General features: G+C 35.5%; 1 protein-coding gene across 2 annotated transcripts in view; it reads right to left on the reverse strand.

The window, feature by feature from the left end:
- The window catches only part of ITPK1 (inositol-tetrakisphosphate 1-kinase), a 121,289-nt gene that overhangs the window by 43,502 nt on the left and 49,957 nt on the right, over positions 1–27,830 (reverse strand). For both annotated transcript variants that reach the window (XM_087725712.1, XM_087725713.1), the window contains exon 3: positions 6,407–6,532. In XM_087725712.1, the coding sequence (XP_087581838.1) occupies positions 6,407–6,532 (126 nt within the window). The remainder of the gene's footprint in view (positions 1–6,406; positions 6,533–27,830) is intronic.

The following is a 27,830-nucleotide window of genomic DNA, read 5'->3' on the forward strand; positions in this document are numbered from 1 at the left end:
CCTAACAATGGACTGCGTTGTCCACATTTCAATATCTAATTTTTTACTAATTTTGAGGGCGGACAATTATATTGGAGTGAATGTAAAAAGTCAATTACACTTCATTCAACATGAGTTCTTTTTCAGCTTTCAGTGCCAATCTAAGAAGATGGTCTTTAAGTTATATTTTTCAAAATAAACCTTAAATACTTGAAAAGTTTTTATAAGGTGCTCTAGGGTATATACTTAATTCCCTCTTGTTTTGGGGGAGAGGGGTGATATTTGATGAAGCTTTGCATAAGTTGGATGATGTCCAAGAATGTATTCAAACCTCTCCTGCAGTAATGTGCCACAGAGGAAGACTACTAGCTCAAAGAAATTATTGATGTACTCCTCCAGGAACTATTTATTCACACAATGTTTTATAATCAACACAAAACTTCACTTCTAAATATTAATTGTACAAATTTATGAACTCTCTCAGGAAAAATTGTATATCTAAATTATTTTTATCATAACATACAGAGTGTAGTGATTATCAATACTTTGTTTAAAAGAAAGCCTAAGAAAAACACCAATTCTTTGCATTTGAAACAAATGAGTATATTTTTAAAATATTTACACAGGAAAAGACTCATTAGTATATCTCAGTCTTATTTTACTTGCTCAAATAAAATAAATATAACATTGTTGTTACAACTACTTTCAAGCCCTTTCTAGTACTTTTCCATTCAATAAGATCAATAATCTTCAGAACAAATTAAACGCAAAGCAATTATGTTAAAGCATTTGAGCAAAAGGAACACAGAGCACAAATATATGATCCGAGCAGCAAGTGAACAGGTAGCTGTAGCTCCGGGCAACGTACATTTGAAGCAATGGCAAAATCAATAATGCTTAAAGAACTGGTCATTGAACTAAAAGCATTCTACAGACTACACAGAGTGTATTCTATGGAATATCGAAGAATATGGTATACATTGCGTAATGAAACGGATTGGCTGCCATACAAACATGCAGCATCTAAATTAAAACAACAGCAACTAATGTCTATTTGCTAATGGAGAGGAGATAAAAGCAGATCTAAAGAGAACATTCACTGATGAACTCATCTTTCTTGTCTTAAGCCTTTTATTCTGGAAGAAAAATAATCCAAGGAAATTCATTACCTATCTTAATTTTTTTACAGCTTTTTGAAAATTGTTGGATAATGTCCAATGAACTGAAGAAACAAGGATGAAGAAGTAAGAAGTTAAAGTAAATTAAAATTACTTAAAATGTATGTCTTTCATAAAAATCTCTATGTGAATTAAGCAGAATTTGTAAAAGAATCCTCTATAACCATGATGGCGAAACTATGGCACGCAGAGCCATTTGTCAGGGCATAGAGGCTTGCCCTATTAGCTGGCCAGTGCGCATGCGCGCACTGGCAGCTCACTTTAGCCTTCTTTTGAGGCCATTTTCCGCCCTCCGGAGGCTTCAGGAGTTTCCCTGAAGCCTCCGGAGCACGAAAAACCAGCCCTACGGGCAAACCAGAAGTTCAAGAATAGACTTCCAGGTTGCCTTCAGGGAAGCCTCCTAGAGGCTAAAACTGGCCCTATGAGCAAACTGGAAGTCCATTCCTGAACTTTTGGTTTGCCGATTTTTCACGCTCCAGAGGCTTCAGGGAAGCTCCTGAAGCCTCCAGAGGGCCTCCAGGAAGGGCAGGGAGGCTGAGGAAGCCTCCAGAGGGCCTCCGGGGGGGGGGGGGGCAGGAAAGTCTCTGGAGCCTGGGGAGGGTGAAAAAAGACAACTCAATTTCATTGAAGGCCACATCAGTGTTGTGTTTGACCTTGGGGCGCATGGCCAGCTTGACATCACAATTGGCTCCTGAGCTCTGTTTTTGGCTGTGATGGCCTTCTGCAGCCAGTGAAAATGAAGGTGGGGGGGGGTTGTGTACGGTACCCTGGGTCCTGTTTTCAGCCATGATTGCCTCCTGCAGCCATCTGCCAACAAAAATGGAGCTCTAGGGGCCCCGTGCGGCTCCCTGAGTTTCATTTTTGCTGGCAGAGGGCTGCAGAAGCTGTCACAGCCAAAAGTGGAGCCTGGGATGATACTTGGGTCAAGATTAAAACATAGGAATTGGAAGCCTTCACCAAACACATCAACTCTGTGGACAGATTAAGTTACTTGGAAAGACGTTAAGAAAAATAGTCTGGCCTTTCTGGATTGTGCAGTATACTTTAAGGAAGACAGAAGCCCTACTACTGAAATTAACAGAAAGCCTGCACCCGCAGATCAATATTTATATTTTGATTCTCACCACCCACTGGAACACAAAATGGGAGTGATCAGAATCCTACACCACCGGGCTAAAAGATTGCCTATCACAAAGATGGAAAAGAAAAAGAACTAAAATACGTCAAGGAAACCTTCAGAACTTATGGCTATTCTCAACTGGGCCTTCATCAAATCCAAAAAAAGACCCAGTAGGAGTTTTTTTCACAACAGAAGCAACTTTGTCATTTCATACTTTGCAGGAATATCAGAAAAGCTCAGGAGGATTTTCAATCAACTGACTATATACGTGCACTTTAAACCCCAAATTACACTAAGGCAGAGACTTGTCCACCCCACGGATAAAATACCCAAACACAAACTGAGTAATGTGATATATGCAGTGAGATGTGTGTAGATCTGTACATTGGAGAAACAAAAAACCACTTCACAATCAAATGGTACAACATAGGAGAACAAATCCATTAAAGCAAGATTCTGCAGTCTATTTGCATTTGAAAGACAAAGGTCACTCTTTTGAAGACAGCAATGTCCACATTCTGGACAGTGAGGAGGAGTAGGAACGACATCACCTATCTCCTGTTTACAACACAGTCCTTTCAGGAGTTCCAAGAAGGTTTCACACCCATTTGCACTATTCAGGTGACCCTGATGGTACAAATACACCTCCAAGTGGCCTCAATGACTCTCAGAAAGTATGCTAACGAACATATGACTGCAAAGAATATAAGTCCTTCTATCCTACACCATTCACAGAACTGAAAAAACTTCTTGGATGAGAAGCAAAACATCTTCAAGAAAAAACAAAATCCAAGTTGCCTTTAAAAAAAAATCACCTTTGGGACAACCATCCTGTCATTACATTTATCAGCCTATTCAATTAGGATGGATATTTCCTAACTTTCTTCCTCCAACATTTGATTTTCTTGAGGCTTTCCCCTCTTCTTATCTGAATGTTTCCTAGACAGTATCCCGTCCCTCATCCTCCAAGGTTATCCACACATTCCATTACAACCATACAGCAGATTAGCAAGAACAACCTCCAATTCCTTCTGAAACCCATCCAGGTCCATCAGTCACCAGGGCTGGATTTATCTAATGAATCCAGCCTCTATGCAGTGGGTACTTGCATTACAGAATCCCATAGAAATCAGGGCATGATATGACCATGACAAGAGAGACACCAAGAACTCACTCCCCTTCAGATCACATAGCCACTGCTCTGGAAGGAACAACAGATCTGCTGTGAGCTCCCTGTCCCATGTTGGGCTCTGGATGATCTGGGATAGGCCCATGGTGATCATGGTGGCCATGAACTCTCAAAACATTTCAGACCCCATTCCCTGAGAAGGAAGATTAAAGTCTCCCAGAACCAAGTTTGGGGAACTTCACTACCAACTGAGAAATGGAGTTCAGAAAGAGAAGTTGTTATGCAGCAGAGAGGATTGTACAACATCAAAAATTCCAACTGATCTTTAGAAACCAACTTAATGAACAGGATTTCACATCTGGGGACCTGTGATGCAGCATTCCAGAAAGCTGTAAGAGATTCCTGGATGACAACAGTGATAATGTTACCTGGCTGATGACATATCTGAAACCCAGCTGGGCATATCTCCAAAAGAGCAATCACTTTTCAGAAATGGTGATACATGACAAGCTGACCTTCTCCATTAAATCACTAATGAAGGAGGCTTATTACAAAATGACCTAGAATTTAGAAGCAGCAGCTGAAAGCCAGGGCCATTGAATGTCTGTTGAAAAGGTACCAGAGTTGAGACCAAGGAACTGGAATACAAAACTGTCACAAGACAACAGTCCTGTGTTGCCCAAGAGTGGCCAACTCCTTCTCCCATATTTTCCTTTACCTTTACCCATCACTGCCATAACGCTATAGCCTTCTACCATTAAAATCAATTAATATAATTAAAAACAAATTTAAAAAAATTAATACTATAATAAAAAGATGGGAGACTACAGTCTAACTACATACATTTAACAGGCTCCTCATTTTTGGGGGGCTCCCTAATTCCAGTGGTAAGCTTTAGAACAATGAAGGTACTAACTCTTAAAAATAGGATGAGGCCACTGTTTTATTAATCCGTGTGACATAATCAAAATATAATTTGATTTATTAATAATGAGCCCAAGGCCTATCCAAATATGTCACACAATGCCACAGAGAAATCTACTTTGAAAATCTAAGCAGAATAATATCTATGAATAATAATTTTACTGACTTTATTCCTAAAATATTACACAATTGTGGATATTATTTTGAATAGTTCTTCATTTAAGTACATTTCACCTTGAGGTGTGCCTCTACAATATGGGCCAAAAAGAAAAAAGAAAAAGAGAAGAAAAGAACAAAATTTGTCAAAACATTCAATCTAGGTCATATATTATTTGTACAAACTGTGCCTCTTAAAAGGAATACAAGAAACTAGTCATACGTTCATTTTGCCTTTTAAAGATAAGTAACTTAAGTTTTTAATTGCCTGGCCTAGTTAATTTTTCTTTTGCTTAGACAGTATAATTTCATGATTATTACTCTTAGTCTTAAGGGAAGAACTACTCGTTTTATATCTTATTTATTCAAGACAGTTTTACAGCCAAGCTCTCACAATATCACTTTAACATTTCTGAGCCAAGGACTAAAGTCCATGCAAGAAGAATGAGATAAGATATGTTGGATATATCAGAAATTATGAGATAAAAATTCTATGACTAACACATGTCATATAAACCCTTAAGAAAAGACAGCAATGAAGTAAGAAATGTTGAAGACCTTTTTAAAGTTGCTTAAATAAGGAGTTAAATCAACTGCAATTGAATTCCATAAATATTGGATCAAGACAATTTTGTTCTTTGTGTAATAGATTTTATTAGCAGATCCTGAAAAAGAAATTAATGTATTTGCAATGTCATATAAATAAATGTGGCTATTAAGGTAATAGGTTGCAAACTCTTTAGAGATTTAAGACTAACATAAACAATTTGAATTGATAACCAATTCAACTGATGTAAATTTGTGTTTGATAATGTATTGAGAGTCTCTAACTCCTTAAACATGGTCATAGGTGTCAAACTGACGGCCTGGATGTGTCAGGCACAGGTCACCCCAACTCCAGCTCCACAAAGGCAAAAAAAGTCACAATATGTCATGTGACATGATCGAGTTTGACAACCGGGTCACTTTAAAGTGACATCTTTAAAGTGTCTAGATTAACTAAGATCAATTTTGGCTGATGATGAACATACCAGAACTGACAAAAGGCTCTCCTGGCCACTGCCAACATTGTGCCTCTTCAGACATCAACATTTTCCTTACATTGAGATGTCCTTTAGATTATGCATATTGCCAGATATTAAGCCAGGGATATTAATAGCATAATATTATAACTTACAGAGGTAAGTGGTTTTTGGTAGTATGCTTTTGTTGAACTTAATATTTATTTTTGCTTGCAGAGAATACATTCGCCCCATCTGAAACTTGGAACAAAATTGTTTGACCAAGGCATTGCCTCTATACAACAGTGCTACCCAAAGGTGGGCTGCTGCCAGTTCGGTCCAGTTCACCTGAACCGGTAGTGGAATTCGGGCCTGGGTCACAGAAGTGGCAGCGACCCAGGCCTGACACGCCCCTGAACTAGTTCTCTTGCTGCTGCTGCTGTTGCTGCCATGTTGAATTTTAGTGATTGCACGTGCGCAGTTCCCTGTAAATTGTTCTAAGCATGGGTTCAGAACAATTTCCATTGAACAGCGTACGCGGGGGAAGGTGGTGGTGTTGCGAACTGGTAGTAAGACCGGCAGCACCAACCCCAGGTACTACCATATACAAAATTATATTGCAGTCAGTAATGCAGTAGTTTTTAATGTGTGATTTGCATGTTTGTTTTATTTATTCATGCCCCACTTTTTCATTGTTTTTGAAAGAGGTGTTTTTAAATCTATGGCAACATTAAGTTTTTCAGGAGAGGAAGATTCAGTTGTGATAGCTTCTTCACCATTAAGGTTAAGAACACGTTCCATATTCTTTCTTTACATAAAATATTTTTAGGCAATTCTCAACTGTGACCTAAAAGAATTGTTTGAAGATGGATTGGAAAGATAATGTAGCTGATAATTGCATATAATAAATACTACTTACCTGGAACCTAAGAACCAACTCCAATGACTGGCTGTCATTTTGGTCAGCTTCAATTAGGACATCTGTCAGTTTATGTATGATCACATCTAATGGGCCCTGATCTTCTATCCGTTTGGTAAGGTCGAGCTGAGAAAAATGTGATAATGGAAGAAAAAAAGAGGATTATTCTATAAAGTTCTAAATCTGCCCTTCTGATATTTCCTTATTTCCCAATAACTTAATTAATAATATTTTCCACCTCCCTCCCACCCTGGTCCCACCTTCCCCATCTTTAATTGGATTGTAGCCTTTGGCTTGTATTAACTTATTTGTGTTTTTAGTATATTTATTTTATTGTATTTATTTCATCAAGCATGAATTAGATAACAGATATAAGTATAGACATGATTGAAATGAATACGAATACAAGGGAATATTAGGACAGAGGAGGTAGGGACGTTGGTGTGATTATGCACACCCCTTAAAGACTTTTTAGGAATGGGGTGGGGTCGACAATAGACAGTCTAAGGTTAAAGTTTTGGTGGCTTAACTTACTATTGTTAAGCCACTCAGAGTTATGTGGTAAGAAGGGCAGCCAATAAATGTTATAAATAAATAAAATAAATTTTGAAGGAAATTCTTATGGAACATAATTGAACTTAGGGAATCTCTCTCAAGCAGAATTGTACATACCATATAATAATGACTTCTGCATGGAACATTCACCTACAAACCATGAGCTACTTTATAAGCAAAGCTGCTGTCAGGCAAGGATGGGATTTGTAGGTTTATCATCTGGAATCAAAGCTGGAGGGATGAGGGTGACTCAGACAAGAGATTTGTAGACCTTACAGCAGAGTATTTTATAGCACTGTAAACACTTCTTAACCTTTCAGTTGGGGTCCTAAATGCTGAACTTGAAATATTGTGTGTGCAAAGCCTAGCTTTGTTATTTCCCTGTCTATAATTCATGCTGAAGTTTTCTGAAATAGTTACAAACAGTGAGTATTCAAGGCAGTCAACAAAAATTAATTCCAAAATAAAATAAACTAAGCTTGTATTTACTTTAGCTATATGAACTACAAAATACTTCATTTGGATATCAAGCCAAGCCATGCAGTAAGTGTGAATGTGTCATAAATGCACTGCTTGCATCCAACTGCCTCTAATTCTGCTTTGCTAGATATGGCTTCACACTAGTCATAGTGGAAAACCTGGCTATCTGGACACTTAATCCTTTATTCAGGAATTGGTTTACTCATCAGAAGGCTTATGGATATGACTCAGCAAGATTAGTCTTTTTTACTCTAGACAAGAGTGAAGCTAAAGTTAAATTCTACATATAGGTTCATGTTCCATTATTTAAATTCTAGATTTTTTTTCTCCTGTTTTTCTTACTCAAAAAGTTCTTTAACTTAAAAGTTTAAAAGTTCTTTAAAGGCTTTAGAAGACACTTGATCTAAATTGACTGGTTTTCCCTACTCCTGTCTTATTTCTATAATTAGCATATAACACACTTACTACACCTGATGCACAAGATTTTGAAACTGTGTGATTGAGGCAGGAGATAACTACAATTTGATTATTTAGAACATGTTTATAACAACCACTGTTGTGGCTTAAATGACATGTGACCATGGCTGTTGACTGACAAAGTGTGATGGTCTCACAGAATACATACCATTAATAAATTTCCTACTGAATTAAGAATTTTGAAAAACAAAATTTCTCTAAGTGTATATCATAACTTATTATTCTTCATATATTATTTATGAAAATAAAAATTTAAACTATCTTGCCTATGAGTAGTTATGTTTCTACTAAATAACAAAGAGATAAAAGAGTACAACATATTGTTGACAGGATATGCTGTCCATCTCACTATCAATTATATCAAAACTCTTCCAGAAAAACCCTGTGGTATATAAATTTGTAGGTACATACAGGATACAATATATTACAAAATGGAGAAATAACTATTATTAGTGTCAGATCTATATGTCTAAAGTGAAAAAGGGGAAACATAGAAATAGAGTGGTTTCTCCCCTATCAGGAATAGGGACTTAATAAGAATTCCTGTAAATAACTTTGGGAAAAGCAAAAGGCCACTAATACTGTTAAGAGGCTACTGCTTATTATAAGTTATATTCCAATAGCTTCCACAGGGCTTTCCACTTGTGGAAATTGTACTTTTATCCCTCACCAGTTTAAATTCATGTATGTAATATACAGAGTCACACAAACCTGGAATGAATGAAAACAGACATAAAGTTGAGTTTTGTATTACCGCTACAATGCATATCAAGTTATCAGTTACATTTCAGAAAGGGGAATTGAGTAACAATAACCTAAAGCCTACAAAATAAAGTCAGATTTTCCAAGGGAGAGGGGCATTTAAATTAAATTAAGTAATTAAATGCATGGCAATCCATAATGTGATTTATTTGGTTTAGTATATTTGGTTTATTTTACAAACTATGGTTTAAACAAGCTTATTACAATGAGTGAACACAAATATTCTAGTATGTATGTATGTATGTATGTATGTATGTATGTGTATGTATGTGTATGTATGTATGTGTGTGCATATCTATCTATCTATCTATCTATCTATCTATCTATCTATCTATCTATCTATCATCTTCCAACCGCTTGAAACGATAGATAGATGAGACCAGCTAAGAAAGAATAAAAACTATTATTAGGAGGATGGTGGGTAATGACTGTACAGAAAAAAAATGAATCAGGAAAACGATTGTACACCACAAGTATTTAAAAATCATATTCCAATATCTTATATAAAAATTATGAAGGCAAATCCTCATTTGAATATAGAAATTTCCTGCTGTCTCTTGAAAGTGGAATGTCATATTAATCTAGTTTATAATACTAATTTTTCTATGGGGATGCTAAGACTTGACATTAGAGCATTGTATTATTTCATTGCAGAATATTATGAACCTGTTCTCATTTTCTTTTCAACTGTTAAATACAGACGTTGGTGCCAAATCATCACTTTGGAGGTGAGAAATAGATAAGATTTTGAGAAGAACATTAGAGGGTGCCTATATATATATATAATTACATGGCTGCACGGTCAGGACGCCTTACATTTACAGGACCAGTGTGACTTGGTACATCAGTAAACAAAATCCTATGGGGAGGTTTTAGCATCTGTCCCCAAAATATTACTGGATTTAGCCTACATGGAGGAAATTCATGAGAGACCGCCTACTGCCGATCACCTCCACACGACCCATTAGATCTCATCGTCTAGGCCTCCTCCGAGTTCCATCCGCTGGCCAATGCCGACTGGCCACCACGCGGAGGAGAGCCTTTTCGGTGGTAGCCCCGACCCAATGGAACGATCTCCCCGTGGAGCTTCGTACCCTCACCACCCTCCAGACCTTCCGCACAGCCCTTAGAATCTGGCTATCCCGTCAGGCCTGGGGCTAAGATTGTAACCCGCCCGAATGGTATGAATGTTGCGTTTTAATCATGTACTGTCTTATATGTAAAAGTCTGTTTTCCCCCCTCCTTTGGATTGTGAGCCGCCCTGAGTCCCCCCAGGGAAAAGGGCGGCATACAAATAAACATAAATACAAATACAAATACAATTCCACAGTATTGTGGAATATGGTGTTATCAGATGTATTAATGATTAGTCAAGCAGTTTATTTACTGAATGTAAATAAACCTGTATATTCATTATGGCTACAAGTACATTTCCACCAATTTGCTGCTTCTAATTTTCTTTTAAAATTGAGCCTAGAAAACAAATTTAAAAACCAGGTAAGGCTTGCTTGCCAGGTGCCAAAAGAACTGCCCAGGTGCAAATAACTTCCTTACTCTTTCATAAGAATTGCTTGAAAATGAAGGGGGGAAAAGTTAAACATTCAATAAGTTCAAGAGTTCTACAATGCATACTATATGCATATTTACTTAGATATAAGTGATATTGTGTTGCATAAGTCTTACTCCCTTGTACATATGCACAGGACTGCAGCTTCAAAGTTATATGTATTTTCAAGAGGTTTATGAATTTCAAATTCTCCCTTTCTTACCAATCATCTCTATCAATAGTAACAAGAAACTTATATTATACTATAATACATAATATGATGATGATTATTAAAAATAAGAGGAAGAAGAATTTGAAATGGGGCACTATAACAGAAGTCTATATTCCTATATGTTAATATTCTGATAGCTATAACACATATATACAGTCCTTTTTTAACATAACATATACTGAAATGCATAAGTAAAGTCAAGAGGTATTATATATGAAAAGTAGTCTATCATCAATTTTATTTTGTTCTTTTGCAAAATATCAAATATTAATATAGTATCAAATATTCTATAAATACTAAATAATAGTAATTACAATACAATATAATAGCAGAGTTGGAAGGGACCTTGGAGGTCTTCTAGTCCAACTCCCAGCCTAGGCAGGAACCCTATACCGTTTCAGAGAAACAGCTATCCAACATCTTCTTAAAGACTTCCAGTGTTGGGGCTTTCACAATTTCTGGAGGCAAGCTGTTCCACTGATTAATTGTTCTAACTGTAAGGAAATTTCTCCTCAGTTCTAAGTTGCTTCTCTCCTTTTATATACAAGATGCATATAAAATCAAATCAAAGTAAAATCCTTAAAGAATGCATAAAATATGTTTTCTACAAAATTTCTGTGATGGTAAGATATATAATTAAACCTAAGTAAGCTGTAATCTAAAATTTAGAACGTGTTAATTTAATTCAGTTCAATTAAAACTTTATTACTGAAGCCAGGAGTCAGGAAGACAAATATTAATGAACAGCCTAGCAACAATGATACATTATATATTCAGAACATTATAAAAACAAGCTAAAAATTATGCATATTCTTCTGGGAGACACCAGAAGACATATAAGTAATCTAGACATTACCTCCTATCAACCTTTACATGTGATCACTGAAAAAATTGCGATATTATGTGTAATGTTTCTCATTTGACAGGAATAAAAAGGTGTAGAGTTGCTCCAAGTGATCTGGGAATTGCAGGGAAAGATGTATAAATAATACTTAGCATGGGACTTGCTATGAAAGGTATAGTATAAGATATGCTTAATGTTCATTGATCCTGATTCATAGGAGCTAACACAAACTAGCTGTCAGGGTTCCAAGTAACACCCCAGCGAAAAAAGGCTCTGAGGCAGGTAACACTATAGATGGGAGTACCTCAAATCTTGCTTTTACATATCTCCTATATTTTAGGATTATAAGTAAGATGAGTACCTATCAGACTTCCCTCTAGAGTAAACCAAATTTTGCTGAATCCATCTGTTTGACAGATTAATTCTTGATGATAGCCTCAGTCAATTACTTTATAGGTAGTCCTCGATTTACAACAGTTCATTTACAATACTGAAAAAAGTGACTTATGACCTTTTTCACCCTTTCAACCTTTGTACCAACCCCATGATCATGTAATCAAAATTCAGATGTTTAGCAACTGGTTCATGCTTATGACCCTTGCTGAGTCCCAAGGTCATGTGATCAGCTTTTGCAAACTTTTGACAAGCAAAGTCAATGAGGAAGCCAGACTCACTTAACCACTGTGCAACTTATCCACTGCAGTGATTCACTTAACAACTGTGTCAAGAAATATCATAAAATGGAGCAAAACTCACTTAACAAATATCTCACTTAACAACAGTAATTTTGGGCTCAATTGTGGTTGTAAATTAAGGACTATCTGTACTTGCTCATTGTCCATTAAAACCCTACGTGATCTTAAGCTTAGGTACTTGAGGGCCCATTTGTCTCCTATCATTTCTATACAATATGTTACATACAGTTAGCTCACTCTGTGTCCTGTCAATGAAGCAATGCCATCTAACAGGGCCCCAGGAAGAAGGCTTTCTCTATTGTGGAATTAGCCCTCTTGAAGAGTACCCTGATAGAGTTTTATATGGACCCCCACTCCTACTTCTTTAAGGTAAAGGTAAAGGTTTACCTCACAGATACAGTATGTGTTAGTCGTTCCCGACTCTAAGGGGTGGTGCTCATCTCTGTTTCAAAGTTGAAGAGCCAGCGCTGTCCAAAGTTGTCTCTGTGGTGATGTGCCGGCATGACTAAATGCCAAAGGCACATGGAACGCTGTTACCTTCCCACCAAAGTGGTCCCTATTTTTCTACTTGCATTTTTTTAACGTGCTTTTGAACTGCTAGATTGACAGAAGCTGGAACAAATAAGGGGAACTCACTCTGTTACACAGCACTACGGATTTCTTATTGACAAGCTCAGCGTCTTAGCCACTGAGCCACCGCATCCGTACCTCTTTAGCAGCCTTCAAAAAATGATGAAAACATGGACATTAAAGTCTACTGCATAGATTCTAAATGATATTCCCACTGAAAGGTAACAATTTTTTGCCTGATATCTTCCAACTATGTCAGCAAACATTTAATAATGAAAACTAAGTCTGCCTGTTATGTCTGCCACATAGACAGACAGATAATACACAACTGGTGTTAATCTGAAGAAGGAGCTTATTCTACATATGCAGTTGCCCTGCAGGATTCTTTTCATTAGAACAAAGAAATCTTGTCAATTTATGTTCGAATGATGTCTAGAACTCTATTTCATATCAATAGGAAGTAGACAAAGCATATTTGCAGTTTTCTGGCCTGTTATAAATCACCAAATTTTAAAAAAAGGTTTTGTAATACTGCTGATTTCCTTTGAATCAAGCTTAACTCCTAGTGGATAGATCTGTTTTTGGCGACAGTACAGAAGTGTTTTGTCATGGCCTAAGTCCCGGGATCACATCATGCATAGGCCACGCCCACTCCGGCTCCAGAAAGTATAAAAACATTGCAATATATCATGTGATGACACAATCGAGTTTGACACCCTTCACTAGTCCATATCTCTGGAATTCTCAAGCAGTTCTCCATCTAGGTACCATCTAGAACTGACACTGTTAACTTCCAATCCTAGACAAGGTTGGCCAGCTTAAAGTGGAGAAACTCCCACATGTGACAACTTCACTGTCTTCTATAGAATCTCTCATATCCAACTATTTCTTTGTCTTATTTTCTTGTTGCTGTAAATGGTTTAAGTTGTAAGGTTTTTTTTAATGTTGTTGTGAGAATGAATGTTGTAATAGCTGGGGAAAATGCCAAAAGGATGTTTTGTTCCATATTAACTCTATTTCTAAATTAGTTTTTTTATATGATTAAAAAAATAAAATAAAGTCAGGAGTGAATAATAAGCTGAGATCAGCGAACATGTCAACACATGAAACCCACACATTTTGTCTCTGCTTCCCCCATTCTTTTCTTCCTCTCCATTCAATTGCACATCTTCTCAGCCCTTCAAGATAGGCCAAATACAAGAAACAGACACTGCAGAAGCTTCAGGGAGGCTATTTTATAGTAGTATACTAACAGAATCTTTAACATAAGAAAGTAACAGTCACGTTAAATAACCATTCCATTACACAATTATATTAAATAAAATTACATGAGTTGTGAGAACAAGCATTCCTTACCAGGACTCAAATAAATAGACTGTATGAAAAACAAACATATGAATACATATGTTAAAATATGATTTTACTGATTTTGCTATTCATTTATATTTTGTCTAGAAGTATCTTTCTATGCATGCACATGTCTTTGTATTCTGCCTTTTATGATATGACTATCACAATACAAAAAATTCCTACCTTGCTATGAACTATTCACTTCAGAAAACATATCCAAATGTGAAGCAGCATAAAGATCAATCTTGTGAGCTTTATTTTTCTTGCATGAGAAAATTCTTGCCCTTAACGCTTAGATAAGGAAGAGATTTGTTCCATGTGGTGTACACTGGCTTCTAAATATTAAATACCTTGCCTAGATCATAATTTCTAATAGCAAGAACCGACAATATCAGCCAATTATTAGACAGATTATAATGTTTGCAAGAATATTTCCAAGTTCTAAGAACAAGTTGTAACTGTAAAAAAGTAAATATTTCTAAACTGAACCGAATTTGGATTCTTTCCATGTTTTCTTTGTATGCTGGCACAAAGTCTTTATGTCAACAAAATAAAGCTTTTCTAACAGAAATAGCTCCTTCCTAGTGCATATTTCTTATGGACTTCTGCTGACCACAACTATAAACAGAATGTCATTTTCTGACTGGAATTCCAGTTCTCCTGTTACCTGCTTCTTTCAGTATTTCCCTTTAAGTAATATGTATATTTGACATAGTAACACTAAAACATTAATTTTTGGCACTAGTTCTGTGTATTGCTTATATATTCTGATTCCATAATCAGCAAGAAGAAAAAGAAATCAAGATGTGGGAGTTTTAATCTGAGGCACCCAATGGTAGAATTGAACAGTGATAGAAAATATGGTGGATTTTAGAAACAAAATAGATTCTAGACAAAACTAGACTAATTAGACTAGACTATATAATTTTTAATACACTCACATACTAGAGTTACTCATGCAATTGGATTCAGCAGATAATAGCACAAATTTAAGCTTATATCAGCTCAGAAACTAAAGGCCTGCATGTGAGACCACCAGAAAATTGCTGGGCTTTAAGCAAGACTGCAGGTTGCTTTTTTAAAGTTCTATAAGGGAATGACAAACCACTGCCATACTATTACCATTTACAGAGAATTGAGTAGTACCAAAATCTCTGCCACAATTTCTCCATAAAATGATCTGATTAATTTTTCCTTCTTCAAACATTTTTCTTGTACAATTATGTCACAGCTGCTTTTCTGAAATTTATAAGTAAATATTTTAAATTTGGAAATAAAATACATTTTCCCTATACTGTTGGAAATATTTTTTACTTTTTGTCTCTATGATGGTATAATTTCAATTAAAATCAACCCAATCTTTCTTAGTTGGTTGTATGGATTACTAAAGTATAAACCACATACTGTGTAAAATGTTACATATTACTATTTTTTTTATCTCACTGTTATTCTGTAGACTGCAACAACATATTTTATATATAACAGTTTAAAATTGTTTTACATATTTTCAAAATCAAATATGGTTAATATGCAATTGTAGATTAGAATTAAAGTTTAACATTTTAGGATTTGGTTTTTGTAATATTACACCTTATTTTAGACACAAAAACAAATAGTGTTTGTACATTCCGTATTATTCAACAGAAGATTTATGGCACAACATAATTCCATAAATTGTAGTTCAATGCTTTGCCACTGATTTCAGTGCTTCTGGCATTGGACTTGACTTCTTCTGAACAGAATGTACAGAGCTAGCCTTTACTAACCCTGTCCAAAGTCTATATGCAGTATTTCTGAGGCAACTGTAATAATTAGGGATTATTCTCTCAGGGTTACGAAGTCAGAAAACTTTTCATTTATTTGTAACTTGAGATTTCCACTTAACAAAGTGCATTAAAAACAAGCCTCCATAACGATATATAACACAACTGATTTATTTCTGTCAAATCTTATCTAGCTATCTACAATACATGTATATTTCTCTGGCTTTTGTGTGAAAATCAGGACCATATAAGTGATTCTCCTCACATATTATTTGAATGTGTGTTGAAATCAGAAATTTAACTAAGAAAGTGCACAGAATAAAACCTGCTGGGATTGAAAGCAGTTAAATCTTTTTTGGGTAAAAAAGTGGATGACAGAAATGTTACATAATAAGGCACAAATGCACAGAGTTAATTTAGTCATTCACTCATTTCTAGCAGGAGTGGTGAACTTGCATATTCAAAATAATTATTAAAAATGAATTTTGAAGCAGTGTAATTCAGCCAAAAGCGTATAATTGCCTTATCAAAGAATTTGTCAAAAAGAGTTAAATATTAGATAAAAGAATCAAAACTGCACATTTTTCAGCTTTCAAAACTGGCACTGAATTGGATATGGTAACAAATCAGACATAAGAACAATGCAGAGGACATTAGAAACTAAAAGATGATCTTACAGAGGTTATATTGGCTCTTTCAAAATCTTCGTATTGTTCTTTCAAATTGTTAAATCAATACAAATTGAAACAATAGAAAATATTGGGAGAGAAATTTGATATAAATTGGTGTATATAGCTTGCTCTCAGATATATAAGATTTATTTAGTATCTCAGACAATGTATTTTGTGCAGTAGCCTGGTTGCAAGCTACATACCACACCCAATTTAAAGTATTCACTATACAGTACAAAACCTTACATTGCTTAGGTCAAGATATCTACAGAACCCGTTTTCACCTTATGATCTGACTTTCAATAGGGCAGCTTCTGAAAGCTCCAACACAGATACATTTAACACCTGTATTTCTGGGGAAGGAGGCATGGCCATAAAGTACTGCACTTTGGGGTCCTACAGGGTTCTACTCCCTCTCTGCTGCTTTTATTTGACATCTTCATGAAAACACTGGGTGAGCTTAATACATTCTTAATACACTGACAAACATCATCAATATACTGATGATATACAGCAACACATCTCTACCAAGTAATTCCATCCAGGCACTTCTGCAACAGCAGGTAAGAAACATATTTCTTCTTAAGCTTATTAAAATAATTAACATGTTTTTAAATCTTAAATATTTTTATTATTTTGATGTATTTCTTTTCCTCTTCAATTTTCATTTGATATCGCCTTGGCAATATTATAGCATGTAAATATTTGTTGAAAACAAACTAAACCTTTTCTTCGTGTCAGTTATTTTTAGATTATTCCCAGTTTTTAAACTAGAAAAAAATATTCTGCCTTTGGCAAGCCTCTAAGAAACTAAATCTTATTCCACATATAACCAATCCAAATAAAATGGAGCATGAAGAAACATGAAAACCCAAAACAATATTCTGCACACACTTTACAAAAACAATTTCTACTTTAATTAAATTAACCAGCAGGTTCACACATTTTTCAGAATTACCAGAGAAGCTTGCAAGTAATTCATAGCAATCATCATTTCCAGCAACAAGTCTTAGAAATCTTGGAAGACTTTACAGAAGCAGATTTCAGCTTTCTTGTGGAAAACTCTAGCCACTTATTGATTGATTTTTGTTAGCTTTATATTCAAGAGATCAAGACAACTTACAAGAGGATCTCTACTTTATCCCAAAAACAACAGCTTTTTGAGGTAGGTACCTGAGAGAAAAAGGCAAACATCAAGAGAGGTTTCCCTGGCAAAAGGTAGATCTGAAATTGAGTTCATGAAGTTCTATAGTTAAAACCTAAATTATTGTACAACTTTGGCAACTAAAATTAATTTACATGAACACATTTCTATTTGTGTCCACTTAAAAGAAGCACTTATCTCAGGTTTTCAAATTTCTTATTTTTACAAAATATCTTCCTTTGCCACTATTCCTTTTTGTTATCATTGCATATATTGTACAGTTTTATACTATGCAAAATTATTATTTGTAAATTTTAGGAAACTTTTTGTGAAACAGGTATCCCCAAGGAATGATATATATCCATGGAGGACATGTGAAAGCTTCTCCAAAATATAGAACAGAATGATACTTTCCTCAAGCCAACTATTTTTTTAAATCTAAGACTCCAAAATTTCTATTTAGACTATTATGTCCAATACTTTCCATGCTCTGCATGGAGGGGAATGGGAGCTATAATCCAACAGTTTAAAGGGTCTTCTAAAAGATTTTTGGTCAAAACTGCTTTTTATCGTCAATCCTAAACCAAGTTTGGATTATACCACACTGGCATTTAATATGGACATCTATCATTGCACTACAGAATTTCTCAACAGTTCTGCTTCTCCGGCTGTCAACTTGACAGCAAGAATTTTTTCTTGAAAATTAGAAGCATTAGAAAGAGAGCCTGTTTTATAACAAAACTTCATTCAGTAAGCTCACTAATTGGCTGTCCGTCTTTGTCACTAGCCAAAGATTTGGGAACAAAAATATACTGAAACCTTTTGTATCCAGATACAATAAAAAACACAAAAGCCAGATTCCTATTTGGATGGTTTTTCTTTCTTTCTAAATAAAAAAGCCCTTTTTTGATCATCAAAAGAGATGAAACCACTTCCACTTTAAATTCATTACAGGACTCTACGCGGTAAACCTATTATTAGGAAGAAAAAAACTGAATTAATGAGAACATTTAAGAAAATGCTCATAAGATAGAAGTTTGGTACAAACCAGTACCAATCAATACTAGTTTAAATTAATTGCTGAAGAATTCTCATAGAGCCAGGAAATAGGAATCAAGGCAGCATTCTTTGCTTACTCATATACAGCTATAAGTTGACAGCTGGAAGAAGATGAATTCTCCTTCACAATTGTTTTTCAAGAAAATATGTGCTTGAGTACATATTTTATTCAGGTTGAAAAAAAGACCATGCTAATACAACATGAAGGAATGTGTCACTTTTTCTTATCCCATCCTTCTGCAATTTAGCTCATGAAGCTTTTATTCTCAGCATCCACTGTTCTGCATACATTCTGACATAATGTATGAAATGTTGGTTATTGCTTTTAAAGCTCTGAATGACATAGGGCCAGATTACTTGAAGGACCATCTGTCTCTGAGAATTATGGCCACTCCAAAAGATGTAACAGAAAGGTCATGTTCCTGGTTCTATTAAATAGTGCCATCTTGTAGGACCAAGAAGGCATGCCTTCTCTGTCACAGTTCCTGATCTATGGAACAGCTTCTCTTTGTGATGTGGAGGGCCCCTAATCCTATTAGCCTTCTATTAAAACTTAGCCCCAAGGCATTAAGGTCACGATACTGGAAAAGACTATCATGCATGTGTCTTGTTTTGTGAAAATGTTATGATGATACATAAATTTCTGATAATGCTTCTGGGGCAGTTAGTATCTTATTAGTATCTTATTTTGTTATAATAGTTAAAGTTATAGATCAGGACTGGGAACCAGGACTAGATCATTTCAAAACAATGAAAGTAAATTCAAATCCATCCTCAGTCATGGAAACTCACTAGGTAACAATCCAATCCAATCTATCTAATCGGATTGTTACTAGATAAAATAGTGAAAGATTCCTAGGTAAGCTTCCTTAAGGCTTTGGAAGAAAAAAATAGAATATTTAAAATTAAATTAAAATCTCTCATATAATTCCCAGTTGTTTTGCTGGATTTCCACTATATTACATAAAAGCCGGTAATGATGTTTATTTTTGTAACTTCATTCCCAACATTACAAGAATAAGCACCCCATCTTTAGAGAGGCACTGCAAAAGTCACTAATAAGTTCGTGTTAGTATACTGAATATTAAGAGGAAACCTCTGGAAAAGGCTAATGAATCGATACCAAATGAAAACAAAGAACCAGTTTCTTTCCTTCTGGGTAGCAAAGGAACTAGAACAGCAACACAGAGAGGACTATACTTTTGGGCTCCATCAAGAGTTTCCTAACTTAACTGGAAAAGTGCTTAATTAAGAAACAGGAATATTCACTGCTACCTGTGAAATCAGTAAAGCCTACACTAGTTATTCAACTGCCTAGTGGGCTGAAAATACAGAGCTAGCATTCTGTGAAAAGGTATCTGGCTTCATTTTGGAGTTTTTGAGTTTTTCCATAATTTTGACAGAGATTTTTTTTTGTGCACACTAAACTGGCAGTAATACTGGCAGCAACCTACCCCTGCTGTGGTTACCTCATTAAATTGATTGAATTTGGGAGGCGATCACTTTTTCACATTGACATAGCACATGTTGGAAAATAAGTAAAGCCTGGTGCTATTTATTTATTCAGACATCATTTATATACAAAGAGAGCCTATATCAAGCTATGATAAAAGTCAGTGAAGAAATATTAATACATTTGTCTGCAACATATATAGGACAAACTGACGCGAGAATAAATGCACGCATCGCAGAACACAAGAACAAAGTTAAGAACAAAAGAAAAAACTTCCTCCCTTTTCCAGCACCTTAAAGCTACAGGACATGAAATTAATTTTGAAGGAACCAGGTTAATCTACAAAACTGTACACTTCAACAAGAGAATAATTAGGGAAGCTATTGAAATAGAGAAACATCCCCACAACATGAATAAATGTGATAATACCTCCCGCCTACCAGACATCTGGAAACCAGCCCTAGTCAACAAACGAGCCCCACCCACCACCCAGGCTGTTACAACATGAAACAATGGACACACAGCCAGCACCAATCAGCACCAATCTACCAATCATGATACAACCACACGACCAATCATTCCACTTACTGAAACAAAGCCAGCACGCCACCACCACCACCCCCAAGATTTATAGAAAGACGGCAGCTCCGACCATGCTTTAAGGCCAAAACCCAGCCTGAGGATGGTGAGTCAGACCTCGCTGAAACGTTGCCAAGACAATCTCAATCTTACATGGGAAAAGACCTGAATACTACTACTACTACTACTACTACTACTACTACTACTACTACTACTACTACTACTACTACTACTACTATAACAACAACAACAACAACAACACACACACACACACACACATATATATATAGTGTCACAACCCCTGGTATGCCCCAATTATGGGAGGAAGCTAACTGCTTCCATTCTCTGTCCATCGGCTCGTCACAAGAGACCATCCAGACAGAAAGCCCAATATTTTACTGTTGCCTTTTTAAATTTGTGTTGTATTTTTTATTTATTTATTTATTTATTTATTTATTTATTTATTTATTTATTTATTTATTTATTTATTATTTATCAGCACAAATACAACATATATATATATATATGTGTGTGTGTCTGTCTGTCTGTCTACATTGGGTGGATGTGTACACATACATGTATACAGATAGACAGATAGAGACAGACAGATGACAGACAGAAATTACATACCTACATATATATATAAACATCTGCATAGCTGAGTGGGTTTAGAGAAATAAGACCTCTATTTTGTGTCAAAAGCTGACAGAAGTTGGAAATCCTTTTAGTATACCTGTGCTGTGCTGGAGATTGTGCTGTTTTACTCAGTAGCCAAACTGAATGCTCTCGCTATACCTATGTTAAGGAGTGGATATAAAAAGGAAAGAAATGAAGATTTGGGTGCATAGATTTTGTTATCACATAGCAATCTGATATTTGGATGCATTCTCAAATGCAGCAAAAGTCAATATGCATTTAAAAGTCCTGGGATGTCACAGTGAAGGTTTAGCAGCATAAAAACAGGAAATATTTCAGCTACAGAGGAATTGAGTGGGTAGTTGCAAAGCAAAACTTTACATTTCTCTATATCCTGCATTTTAAAAAGCAGAAGCATGTTGTTGTTGCTTCTTGTATGGAAGTGTCAGCAAAAAAAAAAAAAGCCTTTTTGGTCATTAATTTTACTTAAACAGTGCAAGTAATTGAAGATTTATATCGAAATTGATGAAGAAAATGCAACAGCAGGATGATCAATAGGCTTATTAGTTGTGGATTTTTACATTTATATATTAGAGCCAAAGCTTATATATTGACAATAAAGACATGCTACTACAGACACACTGTGAGGGAGGTGCAGTTTCTAAATTTGACGCATGCATATATACATAATCTGGGAAACTCTTTTCCTTTAAAATTTTGTATGACTGTGGCAGTCCTGCCTTCATGACTTTGTGTGTCATCCTTCTATGATTTTTTTACAGCCACAATGATAATTAGCTCTGAAGTTCACATAAAACCATTATCAACTACTAGTCTAATATTGCGGGGGTGGGTGAGTGTCGAAACCTTGATTATATTCCATCAAGGTATCTATGAAAGTTAACTTTTACAACAAAAAGAGGAGAAAGTGCAATGCCCAAGGGAAACACCTTTTACACACACAGTCATTTTTATTATTTGCTATTTGAGGAGATGACTGTAATATGCTATTAAGCAAGCAGCTCAAATTATAGGAAGTATACCTAATGAGTAACTGAGAATCTTGATAAGGAAAAAAACTACCCTTACTTTTAGGCATTTGACCATTTTTTTGTTCTTTTTCCATGAGCACCTACCATGTTGTCATTTTTGATTTCCAAGTACAACCCAGAGTCTCTCCTTGGCTTACAAAACCATTCCTTGTGAGGATTTTCTTGTTTTTGTTTTAAAAGCAGCTATCCTCGACTCGCCTGTGGTGCCCGGCTATGTTGTTTCCACAGCTAAATACCTACTTTCAGTTCTCTTGGACCAACTTAGTTGCTTTATCAGCCTAAAAAGATAACTGTTTCCTTCTATTTTGAAAACCACTTCTTCGTTTCATTTTATCTCCATATATGGCGTAACCAGTATACAAGTTCCTTATTTCCCTGTTGTGTGGTAGAAAATTACGGAAATGTCTCAAGTTGGAAGGAGCTTCCTAATCCACATGCTGGAGATTGGCATATTAATAAATCTTATTCTCGGTTTTTATTTTGTGTCTTTGTGTGTATGAGGGAGGGGGGATTGCCCATATAGGATTTTGCATTAATATGTCTCTCTATAGCTGCAACTAAAGTCCAAATGGCTGCAGCACCTCCACAAAGCATGACTTTAGGATTTCATTTTCTTATTTGATAGTTTACTCTTAACTGTACATTTTATTCTGGATCTGTTTAATGAAATAATTTCTGAATGTAAAATCACTTTTTAAATTTATAAACTATGAGTAGAAGATGACAAACAAAGGAGATACAAAAATGGAAGGTCCCTAATCTTTATTACAATAATTAAAAATAAATTATTGTTACATTATCACAAATTAAGTTTTCTTAGTTAATGAACTGAATTTTAACAAGAAATGCTATAACAGAATATCACTAAATTAATTCAATAAAAAGAACAAAATCTGGAAGCAAAATTGGATTCCTTGAAACTTGATAAAACTGAGAAATTACCGTATTATTTTGGAGTAAAGATGCACCTTTAGGGTCAAAATCTGGGTGCGTATTATACACTAAATACAGCATTTTTGGCCTCCCGAAACCCTGCCCCTTCATCAAAATGGGCCTGCATAGCCTTTAGGAGGCTTTCAGGGTGCTCCTGGGGGCTGAGGAGGGCAGAAATGAGAGAAAAATGGCCTGTTTTTTGCTCAATTTTGCCCCTCCAGCCCTCAGGAGCAGTCTATAAGCCTCCTAAAGACTATGTATGCCCTTTTTTTTGACAAAACAGGCTGTTTTTAAATTGGTTTTTGCCCACTCCCAGGAGCACTCTACAAGCCTCCTAAAGGCTATTCATGCCCTTTAAAAAAATAGGCCCGTTTTTGGGAAAAACAGGCTGTTTTGGGGAGGTCTATAGAGTGCAATAACTTTTTTTTAATTTGCCTCTTCAAAATCTTAGTGTGTCTTATACTCTGGTGCGTCTTATACTCTGAAAAATATGGTAAATCAGATCACCTGGATAAAGAAATTTGTAGACAGGACAATGACTAATTAAAAACAATTACATTTGGAAGTCAAATTAAAAATAATGGAAGAGAATTACATAAAAATAATGTAACATTCAAAAGTATACCTCAAGATTTAGGGAAAGAACATTTAGAAAGGGAAATACAAAACTTACTCAAAACCTTTCTCAATTTGGATATAAATGAAATTTTGGAAATTCAAACTATCTACAGAATAAGCTTGTGGACAGTACAAAGAACACTATCACAGCATACTTACTCAATTTGTCTATATTAAAACAAAATAAGCAACATTAGAATTTAAAAGTTATATTTCTTTAAAACCTGAGTTTTTATCAGATATACAGATAGTCATTGACTTATGACCTGGATATACAGATACTCCTCGATTTACAACCACAACTAAGCCCAGAATTTATTTTGCCAAGTGAGAAATTTCTTGTGAGTTTTGATTCATTTTACAACTTTTCTTGCCACATTTGTTTAGTGAATCATTGCAGTTGTTAAATTAGTAACACAATTGTTAAGTGAATCTGGCTTCCCCATTGACTTTGCTTGCCACAAGTTCATAAAAGATGATCACATGACTCCAGGACATTGCAACTGTCATAATATGAACCATTTGTCAAGCATCCAAATATCAATAGCAATAGCAATAGCAGTTAGACTTATATACCACTTCATAAGCGGTTTACAGAGTCAGCATATTGCCCCCAACAACAATCCGGGTCCTCATTGTAAATCACCTGACCAGGGGAATGCTGCAACAGTCATAAGTGTGAAAAATGATCATGTCAGTGTTTTCACTGGCGTTGTAAATCCAAACAGTCACTAAATGAACTGTTGTATGTTGAGGACTACCTGTACTTAGAGGAAAGATCTGAGATTCTTGACAGCTGTTCTCCAAAGAAAAGGATCAGACACAGATTGGCTGCAATGACAGGCAACGTTCACCCCGGCCCCCCAAGAGCAAACAAAATCCCAACGTGACCTGCAACAGAATTGAGTTTGACACTCCTGGTATAGGTTCTCCTCATTGGGCAGGGGATTAGACTAGAAGGCCTCCAAGGTCCCTTCCAACTCCATTATTCTGTATTCTGAACATTATACCTAGAAAAACTGGTACATGTTTACCACTGGTATGTTACTTCAGCATTGTTAAGAACAGCAGTTAATTTTCTTTTAAAAAATTGAAAATTTATTGATCAGGCTACATCATTTTTTAAAAAAATTAATAGCAATAAGAGGCTCCACAATTTTGGGAAATGATTTATAACGGAATGAAAGAGTTTCAAAAAGTGAATTTCCTTTCTAGTGCTACAATTTTTATTAAATACTACAGTACTAAACCTAATATTCCAGTGAGCTATACTGAACTAGCTTTGCACCTAGTAACTGCTGCAGGGATATTTTATATTTCTTACTGCAAAGTATATGTGGATCTTTCTGTAGATAAATGATTATTTAAATTGTGAAAACACATCTCAATGAAGCTGCCAGGAAAGTTGTAAGTCTATTGCACATGGCAGCAGCCATCCTGAACACCACCATGTTCTCAATGGCCACTAATGCATCTTCGTGCACCCACTTGTCTAACTGCTACCCTGTTTGTGACCTGTCTGGGATTTGCAACTGCCTGTTGGGTCCCCCTACTTGTTGGAAGCTGGCAGGAGGTTGTGAGGAGATCTTCACTTAACTGTAACAATGCTGGGATTGTCATTGCTAAGCGATGAAATCATGTAATATTGTATTTTACAGCATTGCTTAGTGATGGAAATTGCAATTCCAATTACAGGTAACTCACAACTTATGACCACAATTGGGGCTGGAATTTCCATCATAAGCAATCATAAAGTGAGTCAGCATGGGATCGGACTCAATTTTTTTATTACGGTTATTAAGTGAATCATGTGATTAAGCATGTCATGCAGTCATTAAGCAAATCTGAATTTCCCCGGTTGACTTTGCTTGTCAGAAGCCAGATGGGAAGGTCACAAACAAATCAAGATCACATGATTGCAAGATGCTGCAACCATCATAGATGTGAGCTGGTTGCCAACTGCTCAAATTGCAATTCAGATGACTGTGGGCGTGTGAATGTAATATGACATTCATAACTTCAAGGGTGGGTCGTAAGTAACTTTTTCTGAGAAGCTGTGAAACTTTGAACTGTTGTTAAACGAACAGACATAAATCATGGACTATCTGTACCATTGATAGCCAAGGACTACCTGTATCTATTCCATTTTTTAATCTTCAAACTGGCTGAGGCTGTAATTTTTAGCAATCATGACACAGATACAAGAGGCCATAGGTAGCCTTGCAGCCACAGTTTATTTTCCATCATTTCAAAACATGTAAACCATAGCAAACCAGTATCAAATTCTGGAAAAGTAACATTAAATAATTCTTCAAATTCACTCAGAAACAGGTATTAACAGATATTAACTAAAGCCAAGTAAGTCACATATTGTTGACTTTGAATTGTTTGAGCAGTCTCAAAGGAAGAACACTGGGCAATACAGCAACTACTACATGATACTACTTTATAATTCGATGAGAAATGAATACACAGCAAAATAATGTCTTTGGATAGTACTTATGTCAACCCACCCAGAGAACTGCAGTGTTAGGGCAGTTTTGAAGTACAAGAAAGAAAAGAATTGTATGAATAATACTTTATATGGTACACTGAGAACTGCCAAGATAGCCTTGCTTTTTAAGCCAATATGATATTCTATCTATCTAAAACAGTTTCATTATTATAAAATACTGCCCATGGTAACCTAATTTTTAGTAGCCATCTTTCTTAAAAGGCCCTAACATCTTGCATCTGAAAATCATATTTTTCTAGGATTTATGCTAATGCCTTGCATAGTTTTTAAGTATAAAGGCAAAAAAGGATTCTAAGGATGTTATATACAAAATTACAGAAGAAAATTTTATTATGCAGTAGAATAAAATGCCAAGTTAAAAAAATAAAGTTATCACTCATACTGAAATCATTTTAATTACTGCATGCATAACTGTCTCCTGTATTTGATTAAATATCAGAATAAGAACAGAAACAAACTCAGCTTCTTAATGGGACAGCCTTCAATCTTATTTCCATTTTTAAATCATAACTGTTAATGGTTACCATTTCAATCTGAAAAAATAGAAAATGGTGTACATTTATTGGCTCCAACCAAAACTACAAATAATTAAAACATTATAAAACCTTTTAATTAGATTTTCTCTTTTCTAATGCTTTAAGCACTTTTAAAAGGTGAGTCGTTGCAGAGAGGGTGGGCTTGCAATCTCATGTCCTAATATGCAGACAAATAGCTTATTTGAAGAAGGGTGAGACAACCTCACCCTTTATAGTGGTGTGATACAATTCTAAAAGAAAGGTTCAAAAGCTCAACTCTTAGGGCAAAAAATAGAATGCATGCATAAATTCAAAATCCTTTAAAAATGGTATTAGCAAAACCAGAAATCTTAACAGTTAGATCTTACAGTTAGAACAGAAGTCTAACAGTCAGATCTTAACAAAAGTGTAGCTGAATATGGTTGTTGGTAGAGGGCTCACAAAAAGAATCTCTTCCTGGATTTTCTGTTGCAATGGAGAAAATAGGATTTGCTCTAGGTGCCCTTTAGACTTGTATTAATTGGAGGGAGGGAGGGAGGGAGAGACAGAGAGAGAGAGAGAGACAGAGAGAGAGAGACAGACAGACGGAGATGCGAGTGCTTCAAATTCCTCTTGAAATCCATAGAGATCAAAAATGTTTATATTTTGTTTGAATCATGTTTGTTATGTCAAAACATAGGCAAGCATAAATAAAAGCAAACAGAAGCAAAATTTTAAGACCATATCCAGAGACCTTCTTCACCACAACTCATCTATTTCTGCATTTATTTGTATTACTTTTCTTCAGTTTGAGAATTGGGTGGTAACTTTGTGTATTCTTCAATTTAAGTGGTGTTTCTTTTATTCCTTTGTTAACATGTGCACATATAAAGGATTACAAAGCCTTTATTCTTGAATAGTTCATAACTACACAAAGCACCGGTAATTTTTTTTACAGCCTTTTACTTAGTATATTGCTTCTCTTATTACTGGAGA

This window comes from Thamnophis sirtalis, unplaced genomic scaffold (assembly GCF_051295495.1).
Source record: "Thamnophis sirtalis isolate CommonGarterSnake01/CBP01778 unplaced genomic scaffold, rThaSir2_p1.2 scaffold_1, whole genome shotgun sequence".
Taxonomy (NCBI): Eukaryota; Metazoa; Chordata; class Lepidosauria; order Squamata; family Natricidae; genus Thamnophis; species Thamnophis sirtalis.